Source organism: Bos mutus, chromosome 23, assembly GCF_027580195.1.
Source record: "Bos mutus isolate GX-2022 chromosome 23, NWIPB_WYAK_1.1, whole genome shotgun sequence".
Taxonomy (NCBI): Eukaryota; Metazoa; Chordata; class Mammalia; order Artiodactyla; family Bovidae; genus Bos; species Bos mutus.
The window spans coordinates 30,527,139-30,550,428 of record NC_091639.1 but is presented as its reverse complement, the minus strand read 5'-3'; the positions used below and the strand labels follow the sequence as shown (position 1 = coordinate 30,550,428).

Genomic DNA, 23,290 nt, shown 5'->3' with positions numbered 1-23,290 from the left:
CAGATGCTTTAACAAATGTGTCAGGATTGAATCTTTTTAGTCTGGCCCAAGGCATGTCCCATTCTGTCCCCATTACAGAATGAAGTCATGTGGTCAAGGGACCAGAAGTGGCTCTATTAGGCCAGGCTAGGGTCAGAGTAGGTGTGACCAGATCAGAACAGATCAGATCAGTCACTCAGTCGTGTCCGACTCTTTGTGACCCCATGGATCTCAGCATGCCAGGCCTCCCTGTCCGTCACCAACTCCTGGAGTTCACTCAGACTCATGTCCATCGAGTTAGTGATGCCATCCAGCCATCTCATCCTCCATCATCCCCTTCTCCTCTTACCCCCAATCCCTCCCAGCATCAGAGTCTTTTCCAATGAGTCAACTCTTCGAATGAGGTGGCCAAAGTACTGGAGTGTCAGCTTTAGCATCATTCCTTCCAAAGAAATCCCAGGGCTGATCTCCTTTAGAATGGACTGGTTGGATCTCCTTGCAGTCCAAGGGACTCTCAAGAGTCTTCTCCAACACCACAGTTCAAAAGCATCAATTTTTCGGTGCTCAGCCTTCTTCACAGTCCAACTCTCATATCTATACATGACCCCTGGAAAAACCATAGCCTTGACTAGACGAACCTTTGTTGGCAAAGTAATGTCTCTGCTTTTGAATATGCTATCCAGGTTGGTCATAACTTTCCTTCCAAGGAGTGAGCGTCTTTTAATTTCATGGCTGCAGTCACCATCTGCAGTGATTTTGGAGCCCAGAAAAATAAAGTCTGACACCGTTTCCACTGTTCCCCATCTATTTCCCATGAAGTGATGGGACCGGATGCCATGATCTTTGTTTTCTCAATGTTGAGCTTTAAGCCAACTTTTTCACTCTCCACTTTCACCTTCATCAAGAGGCTTTTTAGTTCCTCTTCACTTTCTGAAATAAGGGTGGTGTCATCTGCATATCTGAGGTTATTGATATTTCTCCCAGCAATCTTGATTCCAGCTTGTGTTTCTTCCAGCCCAGCATTTCTCATGATGTACTCTGCATAGAAGTTAAATAAACAGGGTGACAATATACAGCCTTGACGTACTCCTTTTCCTATTTGGAACCAGTCTGTTGTTCCATATCCAGTTCTAACTGTTGCTTCCTGACCTGCATACAAATTTCTCAAGAGGCAGATCAGGTGGTCTGGTATTTCCATCTCTTTCAGAATTTTTCCAGTTTATTGTGATCCACACAGTCAAAGGCTTTGGCATAGTCAATAAAGCAGAAATAGATGTTTTTCTGAAACTCTCTTGCTTTTTCCATGATCCAGCGGATGTTGGCAATTTGATCTCTGGTTCCTCTGCCTTTTCCAAAACCAGCTTGAACATCAGGAAGTTCACGGTTCATGTATTGCTGAAGCCTGGCTTGGAGAATTTTGAGCATTACTTTACTAGCGTGTGAGATGAGTGCAATGGTGCGGTAGTTTGAGCATTCTTTGGCATTGCCTTTCTTTGGGATTGGAATGAAAACTGACCTTTTCCAGTCCTGTGGCCACTGCTGAGTTTTCCAAATTTGCTGGCATATTGAGTGCAGCACTTTCACAGCATCATCTTTCAGGATTTGGAATAGCTCAACTGGAATTCCATCACCTCCACCAATTTTGTTCATAGTGATGCTTTCTAAGGCCCACTGGATTTCACATTCCAGGATGTCTGGTTCTAGGTCAGTGATCACACCATCATGATTATCTGGGTCGTGAAGATCTTTTTTGTACAGTTTTTCTGTGTATTCTTGCCATCTCTTCTTAATATCTTCTGCTTCTGTTAGGTCCATACCATTTCTGTCCTTTATCGAGCCCATCTTTGCATGAAATGTTTCTTTGGTATCTCTGATTTTCTTGAAGAGATCTCTAGTCTTTCCCATTCTGAAGCTCATTCAGCCCAGTCTCAAATTCCAGAAGACCTCTGGTTAAGGATCCAGAGAGAAGCCAGCGACCGCGCGCTAAAGTGCAGGCGGCTGCGACCGGCGCGCTAAGCATGGCCAAGAGGAGCTACCCCACGTCTGAGGTCAGGGGCAGAAGCCGGGAGGACCCCATGCCTGAAGGGCGGCAGCCAAGAGGAGTTACCCCACGTCCAAGGTCAGGGGCAGCGGCCAAAAGTGCCAGCCTGCGACGGCGCAGGAATGGCCGAGAGGAGCTACCCTGCGTCCGAGGTCAGCGGGGGCTGCCGAAAGGAGATACCCAGCGTCCGAGGTCAGGGGCAGCGGCTGGGAGGAGCAACCCCATGCTGTGGCTGCGCGGGCACAGGAGGGCCTAGAGGAGCTATCCCACGTTGAAGGTCAGGAAGGGCGGCGGTGAGGAGATACCCCTCATCCAAGGTAAGGAGCATTGGCTGCACTTTGCTGGAGCAGCCGTGAAGAGATATCCCATGCCCAAGGTAAGAGAAACCCAAGTAAGACGGTAGGTGTTGCAAGAGGGCATCAGAGGGCAAACACACTGAAACCATACTCACAGAAAACTAGTCAGTCTAATCACACTAGGACCACAGCCTTGTCTAACTCAATGAAACTAAGCCATGCCCGTGGGGCAACCCAAGATGGGCGGGTCATGGTGGAGAGATCTGACAGAATGTGGTCCGCTGGAGAAGGGAATGGCAAACCACTTCAGTATTCTTGCCTTGAGAACCCCATGAACAGTATGAAAAAACAAAATGATAGGATACTGAAAGAGAAACTCCCCAGGTCAGTAGGTGCCCAATATGCTACTGGAGATCAGTGGAGAAATAACTCCAGAAAGAATGAAGGGATGGAGCCAAAGCAAAAACAATACCCAGCTGTGGATGTGACTGGTGATAGAAGCAAGGTCCAATGCTGTAAAGAGCAATATTGCATAGGAACCTGGAATGTCAGGTCCATGAATCAAGGCAAATTGGAAGTGGTCAAACAAGAGATGGCAAGAGTGAATGTCGACATTCTAGGAATCAGCGAACTGAAATGGACTGGAATGGGTGAATTTAACTCAGATGACCATTGTATCTACTACTGCGGGCAGGAATCCCTCAGAAGAAATGAAGTAGCCACCATGGTCAACAAAAGAGTCCAAAATGCAGTACTTGGATGCAATCTCAAAAACGACAGAATGATCTCTGTTCATTTCCAAGGCAAACCATTCAATATCACAGTAATCCAAGTCTATGCCCCAACCAGTAACGCTGAAGAAGCTGAACGGTTTTATGAAGACCTACAAGACCTTTTAGAACTAACACACAAAAAAGATGTCCTTTTCATTATAGGGGACTGAAATGCAAAAGTAGGAAGTCAAGAAACATCTGGAGTAACAGGCAAATTTGGCCTTGGAATACAGAATGAAGCATGGCAAAGACTTATTGAGGTTTGCCAAGAAAATGCACTGGTCATAACAAACACCCTCTTCCAACAACACAAGAGAAGACTCTATACATGGACATCGCCAGATGGTTAACACTGAAATCAGATTGATTATATTCTTTGCAGCCAAAGATGGAGAAGCTCTATACAGTCAGCAAAAACAAGACCAGGAGCTGACTGTGGCTCAGACCATGAACTCCTTATTGCCAAATTCAGACTTAAATTGAAGAAAGTACGGAAAACCATCAGACTATTCAGGTATGACCTAAATCAAATCCCTTATGATTATACAGTGGAAGTGAGAAATAGATTTAAGGGCCTAGATCTGATAGATAGAGTGCCTGATGAACTGTGGAATGAGGTTCATGACATTTTACAGGAGACAGAGATCAAGACCATCCCCATGGAAAAGAAATGCAAAAAAGCAAAATGGCTGTCTGGGGAGGCCTTACCAATAGCTGTGAAAAGAAGGGAAGCGAAAAGCAAAGGTGTGACCAGCTCATCCCAATTTGCCTGGGACTTTTCTGGTTTCAGGGCTATAAGGCTCATGCTCCAGGAAATCCCTGGATTTAGGGCACATTGGGATAGCTGGTCATCCTAGAAGTCCATGCTGGAGAAGGGAGTGTCATCAGCCCCAGTAAGACTAAGACTGAAGATGGTATGGTTTCCCAGAGGAACCACCAGAAGGGGAAATGGGTTGTGGGCAGCCAAAAAGTCACATCCTCTCCACAAGCGTTTCTGGATTAGGGTCACCTTGGCAACAGGGACCAAATCTAACTTATTTTTGCATCTTTTCTAAAATTTAGCACATTGCCTTCCACTCTGTAGATATGGTAAATTCTAGCAGTTGGTGATGAACAGGGAGGCCTGGCATGTTGCTGTTCATGGGGTCACAAATGAGTCAGACACCACTGAGTGACTGAACTGAACTTAACTTCCACATAGGAAGGCCTCAAAAGAATTTATATTATTTCTTGCATAACTTTATTAAATACTTAAAAAAATTCCTAAAGCATGAAGAATGCCTAATACTAAGTAGTTCATGATGGATAAGACAGAATCACTTTTAACAGGAGCATTCAAAATAGTTTACAATCTTACTTGATTGAGATTATTCAAATGCAGTCCTGCTGAAGATGGAGGGGGTGTGGGGATTCCATTAAACGAAATTTCAAAATTACTAAAGTACTATGATTTCTAAGGTCATTTCCTCCTCATATTTAAGAGAAAACTGTATTATGTTGTCTTTACATTAACATCTAAAGTATATTAAAAAGTGAAACTTAAAATAGTGACTTGAAATTTGATTCATCAGTTTCAGCTTTGTCATTAAATCAGACCGAGCAGTGGACAGGAACTTTTTCTTGGGGGATGGTATGGTTTTTTTCTGAAACTTTTTTCCCTGTAACTTCTGACCCCTTCCTGCCAGCAATGAGTGATGCATCATTATTAGGAACTTAAAAGAGAAATAACTGCATGAAGAGCTATGTCTTTGATTTTGAAAACAGGGTAAATTATTTTAAATATTTTGCATTAATGAATAAAGGAAATCAACACTGAACATTTATTGGAAGGAATGATGCTGAAGCTCCAGTACTTTGGCCACCTCTTAAGAAGTGCCAACTCACTGGAAAAGACACTGAAGCTGGGAAAGACTGAAGGCAGGGGGAGAAGAGGGCAACAGAGGATAAGATGGTTGGATGGCATCTCGGACTCAACAGACATGAATTTGGGCAAGCTCTGGGAGATGGTGAAGGACAGAGAAGCCTGGTGTGCTGCAGTCCATGGGGTTACAAAGAGTCGGATATGACTGAGAGAATGAACAGCAATGAATAAACAATAAATCTGGTGTCTAGTTAATGGGAGGGAAAAGAGATACTGCCTCTAACAGGCTGCTTCCAAACCTGCCATTGGCCATGGAGGCAAAGACTCTAGTTGTAATTGTTTTGTGTGTATTGAGCCAAGTCAGTTCTCTTTGGGGCACCACAGTCACTTGCACACAATGGATGTATAGTGTAGCTCCTAGCTCATTTCAGTCTCCAACACAAAAAGGGTCTAAACTGTATCCCTATTGCTAAGATTTATATACAATTCTTTATTCAAAAGGTGAGCTGAAAGAATATTATACATGTGTTTTTAGTTGCTTTAGTGGTGTCCAACTCTCTGCAACCCCACAGACTAGCCCGCCAGGCTCCTCTGTCCATGGAACTCTCTAGGCAAGAATACTGGAGGGGGTTGCCCTGTCCTCCTTTGTGGATCTTCCAGATCCAGAGATGGAACCCAAGCCTCCTACATCTTCTGCATTTGCAGGTGGATTCTTCACCACTGAGCCACCTGGGAAGCCCAGAAGTGTATTATAAATTAATGCTATTCTTTTGCCTACCTAAATAAAACAATATGTTAAAAAAAATCACATTGGAAATGGAAAATTTGTTGCGGTTGTGTTTCCTGTTATTATGATAAATGATCTTCAACTTTCCTATAGTGAACTCTTTTGGTGGCCTTTCTAACACCCACTCCACCTCACTCCCGTTGACACAAGTGGTGCAGACTGGGAAAGAGAACTCAGCTCATAAGTGCAGACTGAATTGGTCTGCTGGGAATTTCATATTCCTTGCTGGCCTAGGTTTGGGCAAATAAAACAATTCTAATCAAAGTGATCGAAGGAGATGGTTGCTGGAGCCAAAAACAAAAACAAACAAACAAAAAAACCCCCTAGAAGTCACTTCTGTTGCTTGGTAGAAGTGAAAAATGAACCATATGATCTCTGCTGCCACTGTTATCTTTACCACTAGAGGAACCAGAAGCCAAGTCTGTTAATAGGCACGTGAGGAAGGAACTCAAGATATGGTGATATTGTTGAGCTGCTAATTCAACCAGTTCTGAAGCCTGTCCTACCTCTGAACTTCCTGTTTTGTGAGATCAGGAATATCCTTATTATTTAAGCCCAACTGAAATAGGCTTTCATTTGCAGTTGAAATAGTAAATATTTGTAGGATAACATTTGTCCCTCTGTTCTTGACCACATTATCTTACAGAGGAAAGCAGAGTGCACAGGGATCCCTGATCTGACCCAGTCACAAGGGCAGGGGTGGTGGTAGGGGCAGTGGATGAAGGGAGTCCTTCTCTCCTGATGCTCTTCCAGCTACTGTCTCCATAACCATCTGACCTTTAAGGCAGGCAGTTTGGTTTACTCCTTAAGCAGTCAAGCACCCAGTGAATGAACAAGCAGGATCATACACCCCAAATGACAGAGCACTGAATTCAGCTCAGTTGGGCATCATGTCATTTCCCCCAGAGCTCAGACTTCCCTGAATATTGTTCTGGTCACAGCAATAACAATCACTGACACCATGTGTGTTGAGTACTTTACTTGCTTTATCTCAGTTATCTGACAATGACCCTAAGAGGCTGTAGAAGGGCCCATTTCAGAGATGAGGACACAGAAGCTCAAACAGGTTGAGACACTGGCCCAAGATTGCTCAGCTACTGAGTGAGGATTCAAACTCTGATCTGGCAGATTGTAGGGACTGGTCAACAAGGCCTCTGCCATTCCTTCCAGCTCTGACAGCCCAGGGATCTGAGATGCTTCCATTCAGAGGTGCACAGGCCAGCCTTGAGGTTTGAAACTGGAATTAACTTCTGAAAGTACAAACTAATAATCAACAGAATATATCTAGCCCAAACTGTCTCTGCAGCTGCTTCTGAACTCTGGAGTCTGGGTAATGGTTGTACACTAAAACTCAGACCCACATGTATCTGTCAAAAAGAAATGCCCATTCTCAGTTGGTAGCCATTCCTAGGTCCCTACTGCACGGACTGTGTTTTTTGTAACCTTACTCATAAACTGCCTAGTCAATTCACCTGTTAAGGTGCTTACTTCCCCAGTAACACAGAATTATACTGTTTTGTATCACACTGTATTTATCCCAACTCACAGGAACTGGCTAAAGCTGCTCTAAACTTGTGCTGGGCCCTGAGGCAGCCAAAGCCGTTTTTCCAGTAGATACCTAAGCCTGCAGGAGCCTGGAGTTAACTGGGAGTGAACTGCAAGGGCTGTGCAATAGTCAGAGGCCCTTTCCGGGACTCGCTGCGTTTCAGGTCCCCTGAAGGGCACTCAGCCCTGGGACGCTTAGGGAAAGGGCTTGGGAGGAGAGAAGAACGAACCACTCCTTCCGGACCCTTTTCAGCCCCACCAAAGCCTCTGTCCCCAGGTGGTACCTGAATCTAACCAATCGGAAAGGGAGTTACATCGACCGCGGCTGCGGCATCCAATCCGAGGACCTGTCTCACGCTCCGTCGCCCGCTGGGTTCCCGCAGGCTGGAAACCTGTTCCGCAGTCGCGCGCGGGACGGCCACGAACCCTAGGAGCGTCCCTGGCAGCGCGGGTGTCGCGGAGAAGGGGCTGTTAATTGTGGTGGGGGGAGGGCGCCCCTCTATTGCGCAGGCGCTTCAGGAAGAACTCGGTCGGGCTCCTGCGCCTTCAGGTCTCCGTCGCTCCCCAGACCCACGAGCGTCGGGTTCCGCGCGCGCCCGGTTCCGCGCGCTGCAGAGAAGCGGCGGCAGCGGGTGAGTGTGAGATTCGCGCAGCCGGCGTTCCGGACAGAAATGCCGCACCCTCCCCCGCCCGCCGGGGGCTTTGAAAATAGTGGTCGTGAGATCCCTTATCCCTGATAGCCACACACCTGCCCCGAGGGGACAGTCGCGAGGGACCCCGGAGCGGCCGGGAGGTGCCTGGCTGGCTGGGGGCGGCAGAGGGCGGGGTGGAAAGCGGAAAGGAAATTGAGCGAGTGGGCGCGGCCTGGGCGGGCGGGCAGCGGGGAGAGGGCTGAAGCTGGGTCCGTGGGGAGAGAGGCGGAGGGGGTCGGCCTGACAGCCGTGGAGGCCGTGGAGGCCGAGGGGGCTGGCGGGGCGGGCGTTTCATTGAACCCGAACGCCGTCCAAGGCACAGATCAACCTGCACTGGCCTGAGTATTCGTTGAGAGTCAATGGTCGTGACACAGCCAAATTGAAAAAACGAATTTCCTGGAAAATCTAACAGGAAAGATCCCATCGAAGTGCTTTTTCTCGGCCAGGCACCGTGTTAAGCATTTTACAGTTAAGCTTCCTTTTCCGGGCACAGCATCCCAGTGTACAGATGGAGACAGCCCTGCTCTGAGACTTGAAGCGCAGCTGGTGACCACTAACAGATTCAGTTTTATACCAGCTCTGACCCCACTAGGGTTTTTTGTTTAACCACCCGACCTTCTGGTGACCCAACCCAGAAACCTTGCCAGTACTAAGTCAACTGCTCCTTTTAATATCCGGTTTTCTTTTCTTTCTTCCTTTCCCCCAGAGGTTGTTCTGAGCCCTTTTAAGGAAATTAAATGTATTTAAAAGCAGGGATAAGATAATTTATAGCTAAAATACATAAAATATAAATGTTATGAGCCCCTTAGGGTCTGCAAGGAGCTCATAACAATAAATATATCCTCTTCGCTTTTAAATTAGCTACAAAATACAATTTGGAAGAAATTTTGATGAATACACAGGGGGAGTTATGTAGAAAGTAAAATTAAGTGGAGTTGTTTTGAAGATGCCAGAAATGTGTGTGTATGTATGTGTGTGTGTGTGCTGGAAAATTGAAGAATACTTTAGAAGCCTAGAGTTTCTAAGAAAGTCTTTTAGTGAGTAGCTTTAGTTTTTGTTTAGAATATCAAGAAAATAATAATAGGGAAAACCACCTAAGTTATCTATGTGCATAGACAATACTATTTTCATTTTATTTTAAAACTGATTATAAATACTATTTGTGAAGTATTTAGAGTAAGGCTTTTTATTAGGGAGCAGATGACAGGCTGCTGCTGCTGCTGCCAAGTCGCTTCAGTCGTATCTGACTGTTGGTGATCCCATGGACTACAGCCCACCAGGCTACTCTGTCCATGGGGTTTTCCAAGCAAGAGTACTGGAGTGGACTGGAACCTACCAGGGTCTTTTGTCCATGGGATTCTCCAGGCAAGAATACTGGAGTGGGTTGCCATTTCCTACTACAGGGGGTCTTCCCAACCCAGAGATTGAGCCCAGGTCTCCTGCATTGCAGGCTGATTCTTCACTGTCTGAGTCGCCAGGGAAGCCCCAAAATAACACCATACCCGCTAGCATTTACTCTCCATTTCTCCTCACCCGTTTGCTCCAGGCAAATCTACTTTACGTCTGTATAGATTTGCATATGTAGGCTTTTCATCTAAATAGAATCATACAATAAGTGACCTTTTGTGACTTTCACTTAACACGGCGTTTCAAAGGTTTATCCAAATTGTAGCATGTATTATCACTGCATTCCTTTTTATTGGCAGATAGCATTCCATCGTGTGGATATACCACTTCTTATCTGTTTATCATTTATGGACACTTGAGATGTTTCCACTTTGTGACTCTTACAAATAATGCTGCTGTGACCGTTTGTGTACAAGTTTTATTGTGGACATATATTTTCATTTCTCATAGGCATATGCCTAGTAATAGAGTTTCCAGGTCATATGGTAACTGTTTAAACTTTTGAGGAACTACCAGAATGTTTTATAAGTGCCTGGACCATTTCCATTTTCATCAGCAGTGTAAAAAATTCTAGTTTCTGTATTTCCTCACCATTACTTGTTATTATCTGTCTGTCTGTCTGTTTTTTATATCTATCCTAGTGGGTATGAAGGGGTATCTCGTGGTGTTTTGCTTTGTATTTCCCTGATTACTGTTGATGTTGAACATACTCATGTGCTTATTTGTCATTTCTATATCTTTGGAAAAAAGTCTTTTCAGCTTCTTTGCTCATTTAAAAAATTAGATTATTTAACTTTTATTGTTGAGTTGTTACAGTTCTTTATATATTCTAGATACAAATTATTTATCAGACATGTGGTTTGCAGATATTTCCTCTTATCCCTTAGGTTGTCATTGCTTCATGGTATCCTTCCAGATGTAAAAGTTTCTAATTTTGGTGAAGTTCAATTTATTTTTGATTATCACTTGTGCTTTTGGTGCTGTATCTAAAACGGCTTTGCCTAACTCAAGGTCATGAAGATTTATCCCTGTATTTTCTTCTAAGAGTTTTATAGTTTTAGCTCTTAACTGTGGTCTGTGATCCATGTTGAGTCAGTTTTGTGCAGGGTATGAGCTGAGGGATACAGAGTTATTCTTTTGCGTGTGGATATCCAGTCGTCTCAGCACCATTTGTTGAATTGTCTTAGCATCCCTCCACTCTTAGAAGCAACCCTACTGGAAAAATTTTAGACATCCTGTGATATTCCATTTGTAGTGATTCTTCAAAGGGCTTAGCTTTCAAAACAATACTTGATGATGTATGGGTCTCAAGCACACCATTACAGGAAGCTGTGGTGTTGTAGAACAGAAGTCACTCAAGCTCCTGGTTGGTCTTCCAAGATGACAGCCAGGTTCATTGTTTTCTTGTTTTGTCCCTATTTTGAGTATTTTGTATTTGAAAAGTGTAAAGCTCTTGTGTTGTTGGTGTTTAGTTGCAAAGTCATATCCAGCTCTTTTTGCAACCTGTGGTCTGTAGCCCGCCAGGCTCCTTCTGTCCATGGAGTTTCTCAGGTGAGAATATTGGAGTGGGTTGCCATTTCCTCCTCCAGGGGCTCTTCCCCAGCCAGGAATGGAACTCACATCTCCTACATTGACAGGCAGATTCTTTACCCTGAGCCACGTGGGGAAGCTCTTGTCCTCTGATATATGGCACATCCATAAATTTTGGTGGTGTTGACTTTAGTTATATTAGATATTTATTGAATTTTTTTTTTTTAATTACCTAAAAGAGTGTTTGGGCAAAGACTTAATGTGTAGGAAGTAGCTTTAAGAGGTTTGGAAACACAGGTTATTACTGAAGAACTGTTATAAGTCACCTACATAAATGATTATTGTCTCTATATTACATCTCAGACAGATTGTGATAGCATTGTGCAGTAAAAGGGAATTAAGGTTGGCAACCCACTCCAGTGTTGTTGCCTGGGAAATTCCATGGACAGAGGAGTCTGGCAGGCTACAGTCCATGGGGTTGCAAAAGAGTCAAACACGACTTAATGACTAACCAACAACAACAATGATTTCTGTAACTCTTTCATAGTAATTTGCATGTGGGTTGGGCCTGGATAATGGAAGGACTTGAATGCCAGGCAGAAGTGAGTGTTGGGACATTCTATATAGGCAGGGGGACTTTGAATACTGATTTTATTAGGGAAATGTCATGAACAGAGCTACAGGGAAGGTTATGTTGGGAGCAGATGTTGGGTAAGAGGAAGATGATTGAGGTAGGAAGATCAGTTAAGAGGCAGAAGGGCTCCAGACAAGAGACGTTGAGGACTTGAAGAAGTATAGCATCTGTGGAAAGTCACTCTACATCACATACCGTATTTTCTTAGGACCAAAGAAGATAGAGACTGAAGGCAGGGAGATTTGTTTGGGGAGAGCTGTTTTTGTAATCAGTAGATTATTAAAAAAATAATAAAAAGTCAGGGAGTTCTCTGAGCCTGGGGAATGAGGTAAAGCAGTTAAGTGGCCTCTCGGTGTCTGAAGGGGATAGGTTCTAGGAGCCCCAGATCAGATCAGATCAGTCGCTCAGTCGTGTCCGATTCTTTGCGACCCCATGAATCGCAGCATACCAGGCCTCCCTGGACATCACCAACTCCCGGAGTTCACTCAGACACGTGTCCATCGAGTCAGTGATGCCATCCAGCCATCTCATCCTCTGTCATCCCCTTCTCCTCTTGCCCCAATCCCTCCCAGCATCAGAGTCTTTTCCAATGAGTCAACTCTTTGCATGAGATGGCCAAAGTACTGGAGTTTCAGCTTTAGCATCATTCCTTCCAAAGAAATCCCAGGGCTGATCTCCTTCAGAATGGACTGGTTGGATCTCCTTGCAGTCCAAGGGACTCTCAAGAGTCTTCTTCAACACCACAGTTCAAAAGCATCAATTCTTCGGTGCTCAACCTTCTTCACAGTCCAACTCTCACATCCATACATGACCACGGAAAAACCATAGCCTTGACTAGACGAACCTTTGTTGGCAAAGTAATGTCTCTGCTTTTCAATATGCTATCTAGGTTGGTCATAACATTCCTTCCAAGGAGTAAGCATCTTTTAATTTCACCACTGCAGTCACCATCTGCAGTGATTTTGGAGCCCAGAAAAATAAAGTCTGACACTGTTTCCACTGTTTCCCCATCTATTTCCCATGAAGTGATGGGACCGGATGCCATGATCTTCGTTTTCTGAATGTTGAGCTTTAAGCCAACTTTTTCACTCTCCACTTTCACCTTCATCAAGAGGCTTTTTAGTTCCTCTTCACTTTCTGCAATAAGGGTGGTGTCATCTGCATATCTGAGGTTTATTGATATTTCTCCCGGCAATCTTGATTCCAGCTTGTGTTTCTTCCAGTCCAGCGTTTCTCATGATGTACTCTGCATAGAAGTTAAATAAACAGAGTGACAATATACAGCCTTGATGTACTCCTTTTCCTATTTGGAACCAGTCTGTTGTTCCATGTCCAGTTCTAACTGTTGCTTCCTGACCTGCATACAAATTTCTCAAGAGGCAGATCAGGTGGTCTGGTATTCCCATCTCTTTCAGAATTTTCCAGTTTATTGTGATCCACACAGTCAAAGGCTTTGGCATAGTCAATAAAGCAGAAATAGATGTTTTTCTGGAACTCTCTTGCTTTTTCCATGATCCAGCGGATGTTGGCAGTTTGATCTCTGGTTCCTCTGCCTTTTCCAAAACCAGCTTGAACATCAGGAAGTTCACGGTTTATGTATTGCTGAAGCCTGGCTTGGAGAATTTTGAGCATTACTTTACTAGCGTGTGAGATGAGTGCAATGGTGCGGTAGTTTGAGCATTCTTTGGCATTGCCTTTCTTTGGGTTTGGAATGAAAACTGACCTTTTCCAGTCCTGTGGCCACTGCTGAGTTTTCCAAATTTGCTGGCATATTGAGTGCAGCACTTTCACAGCATCATCTTTCAGGATTTGGAATAGCTCAACTGGAATTCCATCACCTCCACTAGCTTTGTTTGTAGTGATGCTTTCTAAGGCCCACTTGACTTCACATTCCAGGATGTCTGGCTCTAGGTCAGTGATCACACCATTGTGATTATCTGGGAGCCCCAGTAGGTACCAAAATCCACAGATGCTCAAGTCTCTTATATAAAAGGGCTTGGTGCAGTGAATACAGTTGGCCGTCTGGGTTTTCCATTCATGACTGGTTGGATTCATGCATGTAAAAACCTGTGAATATGGAGGGCCAGCTGTTAAGTCTTTGACGGTAGAAAGGAAGTCTAAAAGGGATGTGGTGATGAAATGCATTTCAACAGCTGTTGCTTTTCTTCCGAAGTTACTGTGGCATCCAAGGGCCTAGACTTTGTCTCTTCGCCTCCTCTGAATACTGAGCAGGTTCAGAGTGAGGTGGGGCCTTTTTTCTCAAATAATATATATTTCTTATTCCTCTTTGGAAAGTGTTAGTTTCTCAGTTGTATCCAACTCTTTGTGACCTCATGGACTGTAGCCCACCAGGCTCTTTTGTCCATCAAATTCTCCAGGCAAAAGTACTAGAGTGGGTTGCCATTTCCTTCTCCAGGGGATCTTCCCAACCCAGGGGTCAAACCTGGGTCTCATGCCTTGCAGGCAGATTCTTTACCATCTGAGCTACCATGGAAACTCCCTACTCCCCTTTTGCATGCCAATATTTTTCAGTAGGAACTGATGTTGAGCCAGTACGATAGAAATTCTACACCCTAATTTCTGAGGATTAAAAGGAACGATAGGGTACTAGCCATTAAACCAGAAAAATAATCTTCTTCTCTGGAGCTTCTGAACGTTTGGCAGAAAATGTTATTTCTGTTTTGTGTAAAAGGATTGTTTTTATTTCTTCATTTGTTCTTATTAAGCCTTTAGAATAATTTCTGCTCTTGCAGACAAGCAAGGCAGTCAAATTTGTGTGAAGTATAAGAATGGCCCATACCCCCTTCAGAGCATGAAAATGAGGCAGGACATATAATTCAACAAGTAAAGGCAATTTTGTTTCTCCCACTTTAGCTTTATTCAGTTACCTTTCAGTAAGTGACAGCATTTGATTTTTAAGTTGATGTATGTAAATCTGGTGTATAAACAGTTTTTAAATGTTGGTTTTCGTTTCCTGATGGCTCAGCTTTGGAAATCGAATCCAAATCAAGCAGCATGACTACTTAGGAATTGTTTGTTTTTTATCTTAGGAACCCTGCTACCGCCTTCAGCACGTTCACTATGAAGTTACTGTTGATGCTTTTGTTTTCGGGACTTATGACTGGTTGTAGAGGGAACTCTTCCTCTGCTTCACCACCTAAGTTACTGCTGGTATCCTTTGATGGCTTCAGAGCTGACTATCTGCAGAACTATGAATTTCCTCATCTCCAGAATTTTATCAAAGAAGGTGTCTTGGTAGAGCAGGTTAAAAACGTCTTTATCACGAAAACGTTTCCAAACCACTACAGCATCGTGACGGGCCTGTATGAAGAAAGCCATGGCATCGTGGCTAATTCCATGTATGACGTCAACACAAAGAAACATTTTTCTGACCACAATGACAAGGACCCGTTTTGGTGGAATGAGGCAGTCCCCATCTGGGTGACCAATCAGCTTCAGGACAACAGATCGAGTGCTGCTGCTATGTGGCCCGGTACCGACGTGCCCATTCACAATAGCACGCCGTCCTATTTCATGAACTACAGCCCCTCGGTGTCATTTAGGGAAAGGCTCGGTAATGTCACCACATGGCTGAGCAGTTCGAACCCACCAGTGACCTTTGCGACACTCTATTGGGAGGAACCAGACGCTAGCGGCCACAAATACGGCCCCGAAGATAAAGAAAACATGCGCCGAGTGCTGGAAGAAATAGATGAACACATTGGTGAGCTGGTTCACAGACTCAAGGTGTTAGGACTGTGGGAGAGTCTTAATGTGATCATTACAAGTGATCACGGGATGACCCAGTGTTCTAAAGACAGGGTGATAAACTTGGATGGCTGCCTCGACCCCTCGTACTACACTCTTATAGACTTGACCCCAGTTGCTGCGATACTTCCCAAAATAAGTAAGTAAACTTTTAACCAAGGAATATTTCAGTGGGTCAGTTGATTGAGGAGGGAGGGTTTTGTAAAAAGAATGGAGCTTGGATTTTATGTGGTTCACCACCATACACTCTTATACTCACTCAGAGTTAGGACTGTGTTTTTCCTGTGATGTTTTTCTTAGGCCGTTTAGGTTCAAAAGGATATTTTCTTTGCTTTTTGATATATTTCTTTTATGTTTATCTTTTTATTGAAGTGTAAGTGTACATCAAAGTGACTCATATATATATATATATATATATATAGTTTTGTGTGAGATATACCTAATAATTTTCATCTACTGATCTTAGAATTAATAGTTAGTAGTAGTATGTAATTAGTTTATGTTTACTTAGGAAGCTAGATGTGAAATTTGCCCCCTTTGTATAAAAGTCTACCCGGGATAATCACAAAATGAAAAGACAGATATGTGAATGCGTGAAAGGGGTGTGTGCGGGTGTGCACGTGCACTTGTGTGCACCCAGCACTGTTACATTAGTATTATTGCCCTGTTTTTTTTTTTTAATGATTAATAGGAATTAATAGATAACATTGTTCAGGGCTTATTTCCAGTTATTCTAGTTAGAAATATTGTTTCCTTATCAGTCAACATGACCTTTTTCCTTTGCTGTTTCCTTTTCTTCCAGATAAAACAAAGGTTTATAGCAAACTGAAAGTCTGTGACCCTCACATGAATGTTTATCTCAAAGAAGACATTCCTGCCAGGTTTCACTATCAACATAGTGATCGAATTCAGCCTATTATTTTGGTTGCTGATGAAGGCTGGACAATTGTGCTAAATAAATCATCATTAAAATGTAAGTATTTATTTAGGATTTTTCTTCTCTGTCCTTGGGATAAATCACATGTTGTGACATTCTTCCACTAACAAGGTACTTTGATTTAGAGATGTTGACACAGTGTAATTAGTTTGATTTTCAATTAGATGATTCTCAGGTTTCCATTTGAGAACAATTTTTAGAAACCATAGTTTGATCCTTATATTAGAAGGTTGGGTGATCTTAAGGGTGAAGGAGTAGTTTTACTTTTTTGTTACCAAAATTGCAGTGACTGTGAGTAACTTTCAGGAATTGTTCTCTTGATTTGTAAAAATAAGAGAGTAGGAAGAAGCAAAGAAAATAAAAGAAAAGTCAAGAAACAAAGGGAGAGAGATTAACTAGTTCAAATTCCTTTTTCTTTTTTAGTGTTAAAAAAAATGTGTCCAAGTTTTCCCCCATGATGAAATAATATACCTGAGTGCTACTGCTATTTAGAACACCGAGCAAGAACCAGAAAGTATACAAACAAAAATCTACCAAGTAAACAAAGCAGAATCTTGCCTCAAACTGAGGAAATGTTTAAGGGAGAATTAAGAGGTCTCCCCTGAACTGAAGCTTATTTACTTCTTTGTTAAATTCAATTTGAATGCATTTTTTTAAAATCTGATATTATAGACCATAGCAGGGGTCATAAAATTCTTCTGTAAAGGGCCAGATAGTAAATATTTCAGTCTTTGTGGGCCAGCTGGTCTCTGTCTCAACTACTCAGTCCTGCCTTACAGTGGGAAAGCAGCCACAGACAATACCTAAATAAACTGATGTAGGGTGTCCAGTGAAACTCCCTTTACAGAAACAGGCAGAGGGCTGCATTTGACCAGCCTCTGTCATCTGCCAATCTCTGATCTATAGCAGTTCAGATGTGTCAGGCAAGGATAAAACTGAAGGCCGTTAGAATTTATGTATTATTAATGCTTACCTTGAAAGTGAAAGTCACTCAGTCGTCTCTGACTCTTTGTGACCCCATGGACTGTAGCACACCAGATTCCTCTGTACATGGAATTCTCCAGGCAAGAATACTGGAGTGAGTAGCCATTCCCTTCTCCAGGGGATCTTCCTCACCCAGGGATGGAACCCAGGTCTCCTGCATTGGAGGCGGATTCTTTACCAGCTGAGTCACCAGGGAAGCCCACAAATACTGGAGTGGGTAGCCTATCCCTTCTCCAGGGGATCTTCCCAACCCAGGAATTGAACTCAGGTCTCCTGCATTGTAGGCAGATTCCTTACCAGCTGCGCTACCAGGGAAGCCCATAATATTTATCCTTATATACTCATTATTGAAAACTTGTAAAATACAGAAAAGTTCAGAAAAGAAAACAAAAACTATTCATACTTCTTCAATACAGAAGCATAGACAGATGTTAATTGTGGGCGTTTGCCCCCCTCTAATCTTTTCCTGTTACATACACTGCATATTTTTATTATTAAATCATATGGTTTATGGTATCATTTACAATCATACTCATTTATATTATTGAAATCATAATATCTATATATATCATTATATTCTGCTATTTTTTGTACTGGTCACAGCATTATTTTTTTTTTTTTTTTTTAGCATTATTTTTATTATGAAATATTTCAAACATAGAATTAAAGAATGATATATTAAATAAAGAAGTAAAGAATGATATAGCAAACACTGATAGAGTCATCATTCAGTCACCTGAACCTCGCATGGAAGTGGGAGCTTGTCAAATGTGTGCTTTGTTGTTCGGTCGTGTCCAGCTCTCTGTGACCCCGTGGAATGTAGCCCACCAGGTACCACTGTCCATGGGGATTCTCCAGGCAAGAGCACTGGAGTGGGCTGCCAGGCACTTCTCCAGGGAGTTCCAGGGAATCTTCCCAACCCAGGGATCAAACCCAGGTCTCCCACATTGTAGGCAGATTCTTTACCATTGCTAAGTCATGTCCCACTCTTGTGACCCCATGGACTATGCCTGCCACGTTCCTCTGTCCATGGGATTCTCCAGGCAAGAATACTGGAGTGGGTTGCCATTCCTTTCTCCTTGTTAAATATAACTGATGCATATTAAAAGGCAGTATTTTAAAAAAATAAAGTTGATAGTTGAGAGTCTTATTTTGGAGTGATATCTGGGACCATCAGGTTTTTCTTTGACTTTTACTGGAATTACACATTGGAGCCATCTGGTTAGATGTCACATTCAAGGCAAGAATCCCTCCTGTAATGTTTTCAGTCCCCTGACCCTCTGGACATTGAGGTATCCTTTAGCTGTTGGTAAACCAATGGTGTGGGCTTCCCGGGTGGTACTAGTGGTAAAGAACCCACCTGCCAATGCAGGAGACATAAGAGACACGGGTTCAATCGCTGGATGGGGAAGATCCCCTGGAGGAGGGCACGGCAGTCCACTCCAGTATTCTTGCCTGAAGAATCCCATGGGCAGAGGAGCCTGGTGGGCAGCATTCCATAGGGTTGCAGAGTCGGATACAGCTGAAGTGACTTAGCACACATGCATCCGTGATGTATTCCACATTCTGCGTCTTGTCCAGGGGCAGCTGACAGAGGTCAGGCTGCTGGCTCACTTCCTCCCCACTCACTGCTTTACTCGCTTCTGCTCCCCTAGTTACTCAGAACCTCAACCCAACCACTCTCTCAATCACTGGTGCTCTTTGCAGGGGCTTTTTGCAAACAGTGTCGGATGCTGACAGGTGAAGTGCTTGGGGCTAGGACTGAGAACTGTGGGGTCGCACAGAGTCGGACACGACTGATGCGACTTAGCAGCAGCAGCAGCAGCAGGACTGAGAAACCCATCAGTCTGAGAGAAGGTTTTAAAATGTGAGGTCATGACCAGCTGGGAAAAAGGAGGGGTGTATGTGCAAAATACAGGAGGTGGCTGAATTGAAGAAAATAGATAATTTTTTTTCTAGCCCCTGTTTGGCCCAGCTGATCAGAATTTCAATGGATGGGAATTAAACTGATAAGAATCCAGTGTATTTACACTAGAAACAGGCTATTTCATAATAGCAGGGCTGATCTTGTTTACTAACATCATCTTCTTTTCCAGTAGGTGACCACGGTTACGATAATTCTCTGCCTAGTATGAATCCGTTTCTAGCTGCCCATGGTCCTGCATTTCACAAAGGCTACAAACACAGCAGCATTAATACAGTGGATATTTATCCAATGATGTGCCACATCCTGGGATTGAAGCCACATCCCAACAATGGAACCTTTGGTCACACCAAGTGTCTGTTAGTGGACCAGTGGTGCATTGACCTCCCAGAAGCCATTGGAATTGTTATCGGGGCGCTCCTGGTCTTGACCACGCTGACCTGCCTCATCATTATCATGCAGAACAGAGTCTCCGGGCCCCGGCCATTTTCCCGACTTCAGCTCCAAGAAGATGATGATGATCCGTTGATTGGGTAACACGTGCCGGGCTTTATACAAGGTGGCTTTAAGTAGGGCACACCCAAGGAATGGTGTTACAACTATGAAAACATATGCTTCGAAAGAACTTGGGCCAGGCATGCTACAATTATTTTGTCTTTTCTTGTGTTTTGCTGCATTAGCTAATACAAAAAAATTCTGATCGTAGGGAAAATTGCTAGTAAATCATTAGTTAGCACCAACTGTTTCTCTGACAAGAAACTTGTTTTGAGAATAATACTGCCTTTGCTCCCTCCTCCCTTTTTTTTTTTTTTGGCAATGAAGATTAGACACATCTTGAGATGAAAATATACTAAAATTTAGTGCGTGTGCATTTCAAATAAATTTTTATATTTGTAAATTATACAACAAAAATCTTTGTAAAGTGTGTGGATTTTGTGTATAAGGGAAGAAAAGTTTCCTATATTTTTATATGTACCTTTAATAGAGTTTGTATCCCAAGTAAACCCTTGAGGTAGGAAAATTCTCTGTGATGGTTAATAAAATGGATTACGAGGCAGAAAAGATCTAGCATATGAAGAAACTATTTCAAGAAAAGCTACTGTAAAAAACAAGCAAAAGCCCCATGATAACAAGATTGAGTCTTTGTGTGTCTCTGTTAAGACCCTTAAGCTATTAAAACCTCAAAAGGTTTATCTTTAGAAGAGTATTGCTAAGAGGAAATTAAGAAAATAGAGGAAAGTGCTTTTCTCACTTTATGCTTAATGCCTTTGTGTAAGTTATTTAGTTTGTGTGTGTGTGTGTGTGCGCGCGCACGTGCGCCAGGGTGTTGCCTGCTTGGGTGTACAGACTTCGTGTAACTTACAGGAGGTGGTGAGATGTGAGTGACCTGGAGACAGACCCTCACTAACCCATAAAACACAGATCTCAGGAAAGGTTATAATTGCACTTCACATTCATGTAGTTCCTTCTAACTCACAAGTTAAATTCATAATTTTTAAAACCTTGTGAATTTTTGTTAGCATTTTTAACATTCTTACGCTATTACAACCAGAGGTCTCCAAGTACTGCAGAGAAATTTATGACCTGACTACAAATCTGGCTCTGATTGGGTCAGAATGAGAGATTTTTCTGTTTGCCTTTGGGAATTTTATGCCTTACTTTTTAGGCAATAGTGTAGCTAAATTTAAAATGAAATTTAATATCTTTTGATCTTCTATATTAATCATATGTTAAGTAACTGAATAAACTCTCAGAACTCTGTTAACCTTTAGTAGCCTGAATTCTGCCTTTGCTTTTTTCTCCCATATCTGGTTCATAAAAGTAACCACTCTGCTCATAATTTTTTTTAGCATACTTGTTCAGAGCCGACCATATGTTGTTATAACTGCCATCCTAGCTTTGCAAAGTGTACCTTCTAAGAATCAAAATCAATAGGAAGAGACTGAATTGTAGCAGATGAGATTTTATACACTAGAGGAAAAATTGGGTTCAAGAACCATTCATCAGGAGCTGAGGCAAGCAATTAATATTACTAGTGTGATCTTTAAAGTAATATCACTAGTGTGATCTTTAAAATTTTATTACTAGTGTGATATTTAAAGTTTTGACGACAGAAGATAAGCTGGATAACAGTTTTACAGATACAAAAATAATGGAGGGTAACTCTGCAGCCCAGTGAAATGTTGATGATCTGTGGTGGTCAGGAACAATGGTGCCAGTCGTCAAACCCAGAATTCATCCTTTGGTCACTGCTTGCTAATCTCCCGATCCTGGTATTTGGTGCCTGTTGTTCCAGGGGTTCTTGAGAATCATTTCCACACCCTGCATGAATTGTCCGGGCATGCAGTCATAAAGTGACTGTGTTAAAAACAGCATAGTAAATAAACCAAACCACCAGGACTTATTTTGCTTTTTGACAGATTTTTATTTCTGATGTTTTTTCCTCACATAAAAGTTATCCTAAAGGTTAATAGTTGATCTGAATAAATAATAGAAAAATTTCTTTCTACTTCAATTCCCATTAAAAAAAAAAAAAGCACAGAAGAACTGTCACATTTAAAGCAGTGAGGATTTTTTGAAATGTCTCAAGCGCTGAGTGAGTTGAGCTTGGTCCTTGCAGTGGTGTGAGCTTTATTGGCTGTATTGGTGTGATTGGTGGAAATGGACCCATCGCAGCCAGCGTGTGAGGAGACTTTATAGAGGATGGAATGGGAAGGGCTGCCCCTTCAGGGTCTCAACCCTCTGAACAAAAGACCTATTTGTCTTGTTCTTCATTCCATTCTGAAAATATGGACTAGAATTAAAACTGTAGATGTTTTATGTATATGTTGGTGGGACAAAAAGAGTATTTATTTAATAATCAAAGAGATGTTTATATATTATTGTATTGAACTTTATATTAATTCATCTGTATCTTTAAAAAATGATCACTTAAAGCCAGTGATCTCCTCTAATACACTGAGAAATATTTCGGTAAAGCCAGCCTTCTTCACTTGTTGCGCATTTTGTTAAATCATTGTTAACATGCTTCTCTATTTTCTGAGTTGTAGGAAGTATTTGGCTCCAGGAAAGATTTAACTGTTTATGACAACCATACTCAAAGGTAATAGGAAAACTTTTTAATAACGGTTTTTCAGTGAATGAGTTCAGAATAAGTACATGTTCTTATAATGTAGGGACAGTTCTGCCGCTCTCATTAATGTGCAAGTCCTTCTGGTAAAGAGCAATAGCATACAAAGTATTTCAGTGCTCTGTACCGCTGCCTTTGTGTTACTGTTCCATTAAGCTTGGTGTAAGGATTTAAAGATGAATTCTTGGAACGGTAAATGATTAAAAAGGCCTTTGCCTTGTTCTTGGGTGTTTTTTCTTCTCTTGCCCATGTCTGGTAAACTTTAAAGATGGTTGTATTTAATTTCTTTTATTTGAAGGATTTTACTTCATTGTGAATATATAAAGCTACAAATGAAGGATAAAGATGACATGAGAAGTCTGTAATTTATTGTAGATTCTTAAAATACTGTGTAAATAAAATGACATGAGTGTGTTTTAAAGAAGTTTATGTGTAGTGCCTTAAGTTAAAATATATTTTGACTATATTGTTTGAATTCAAAGCTATGACTTTGCCTATTATTTTAAAATTTTATGTGAATAAAATAAAATGTTACCAAAACATTTTAATTGTAATGATTAAATATGTGATGTCCTTGATGATTTTTTAATTTGTCACCTTCTTTCAAAATATGCATACTATGATAGATGTTAACATGACTTAGTGATACTGCAAAATTCACTTAGGCATTCATTACAATCTTTTTAAAACTGGGATTAAGTGTGTAACATTAACCATATTTTAAAGCAGTGTATAAATATGCACTGTATAAATATAGTATAAATATACACTGTATAAATATAGTATAGATATGCAATCCAACATAAGGACGTCATTGGAAAGATAGCCAAGATAAATTTTGCAGTTTCTAGAACTATAATTTACTGACTTACAGTAGAAAGGAAGAAGTTTCAAAACCTGGTTACAAAACACCAGGGGTGAGGGTGATGACAGTATTGAAACTTTGTTTTGTACATAACTAGAGTGGAGAAGGCGATGGCACCCACTCCAGTACTCTTGCCT

The 23,290-nt window shown here is 42.1% G+C and overlaps 1 protein-coding gene across 2 annotated transcripts; it reads left to right on the top strand.

Moving 5' to 3' along the window:
• The first annotated feature begins 7,689 nt into the window (after positions 1-7,689).
• ENPP4 (ectonucleotide pyrophosphatase/phosphodiesterase 4) lies at positions 7,690-22,830 on the top strand. 2 transcript variants are annotated; one of them, XM_005896632.3, is made up of 4 exons: positions 7,690-7,914; positions 14,596-15,452; positions 16,116-16,286; positions 19,331-22,830. In XM_005896632.3, exons 2-4 carry the CDS (start codon positions 14,627-14,629, stop codon positions 19,693-19,695), a joined length of 1,362 nt encoding a protein of 453 aa, XP_005896694.2. In that variant the 5' UTR covers positions 7,690-7,914; positions 14,596-14,626; the 3' UTR covers positions 19,696-22,830. The 2 variants fall into 2 exon arrangements, with proteins under 2 accessions (XP_005896694.2, XP_070217371.1); XM_070361270.1 differs by lacking the exon at positions 7,690-7,914 and adding an exon at positions 7,946-8,075.
• The last annotated feature ends 460 nt before the right edge of the window (positions 22,831-23,290 follow it).

Excerpts from the sequence above, each read along its gene's own strand:
- ENPP4 (XM_005896632.3), top strand. The coding sequence starts at position 14,627 with ATGAAGTTACTGTTGATGCTTTTGTTTTCGGGACTTATGACTGGTTGT. Across the intron at positions 15,453-16,115 it reads TGCGATACTTCCCAAAATAA|ATAAAACAAAGGTTTATAGC; the intron begins GTAAGTAAACTT and ends CTTTTCTTCCAG. Across the intron at positions 16,287-19,330 it reads AAATAAATCATCATTAAAAT|TAGGTGACCACGGTTACGAT; the intron begins GTAAGTATTTAT and ends CTTCTTTTCCAG.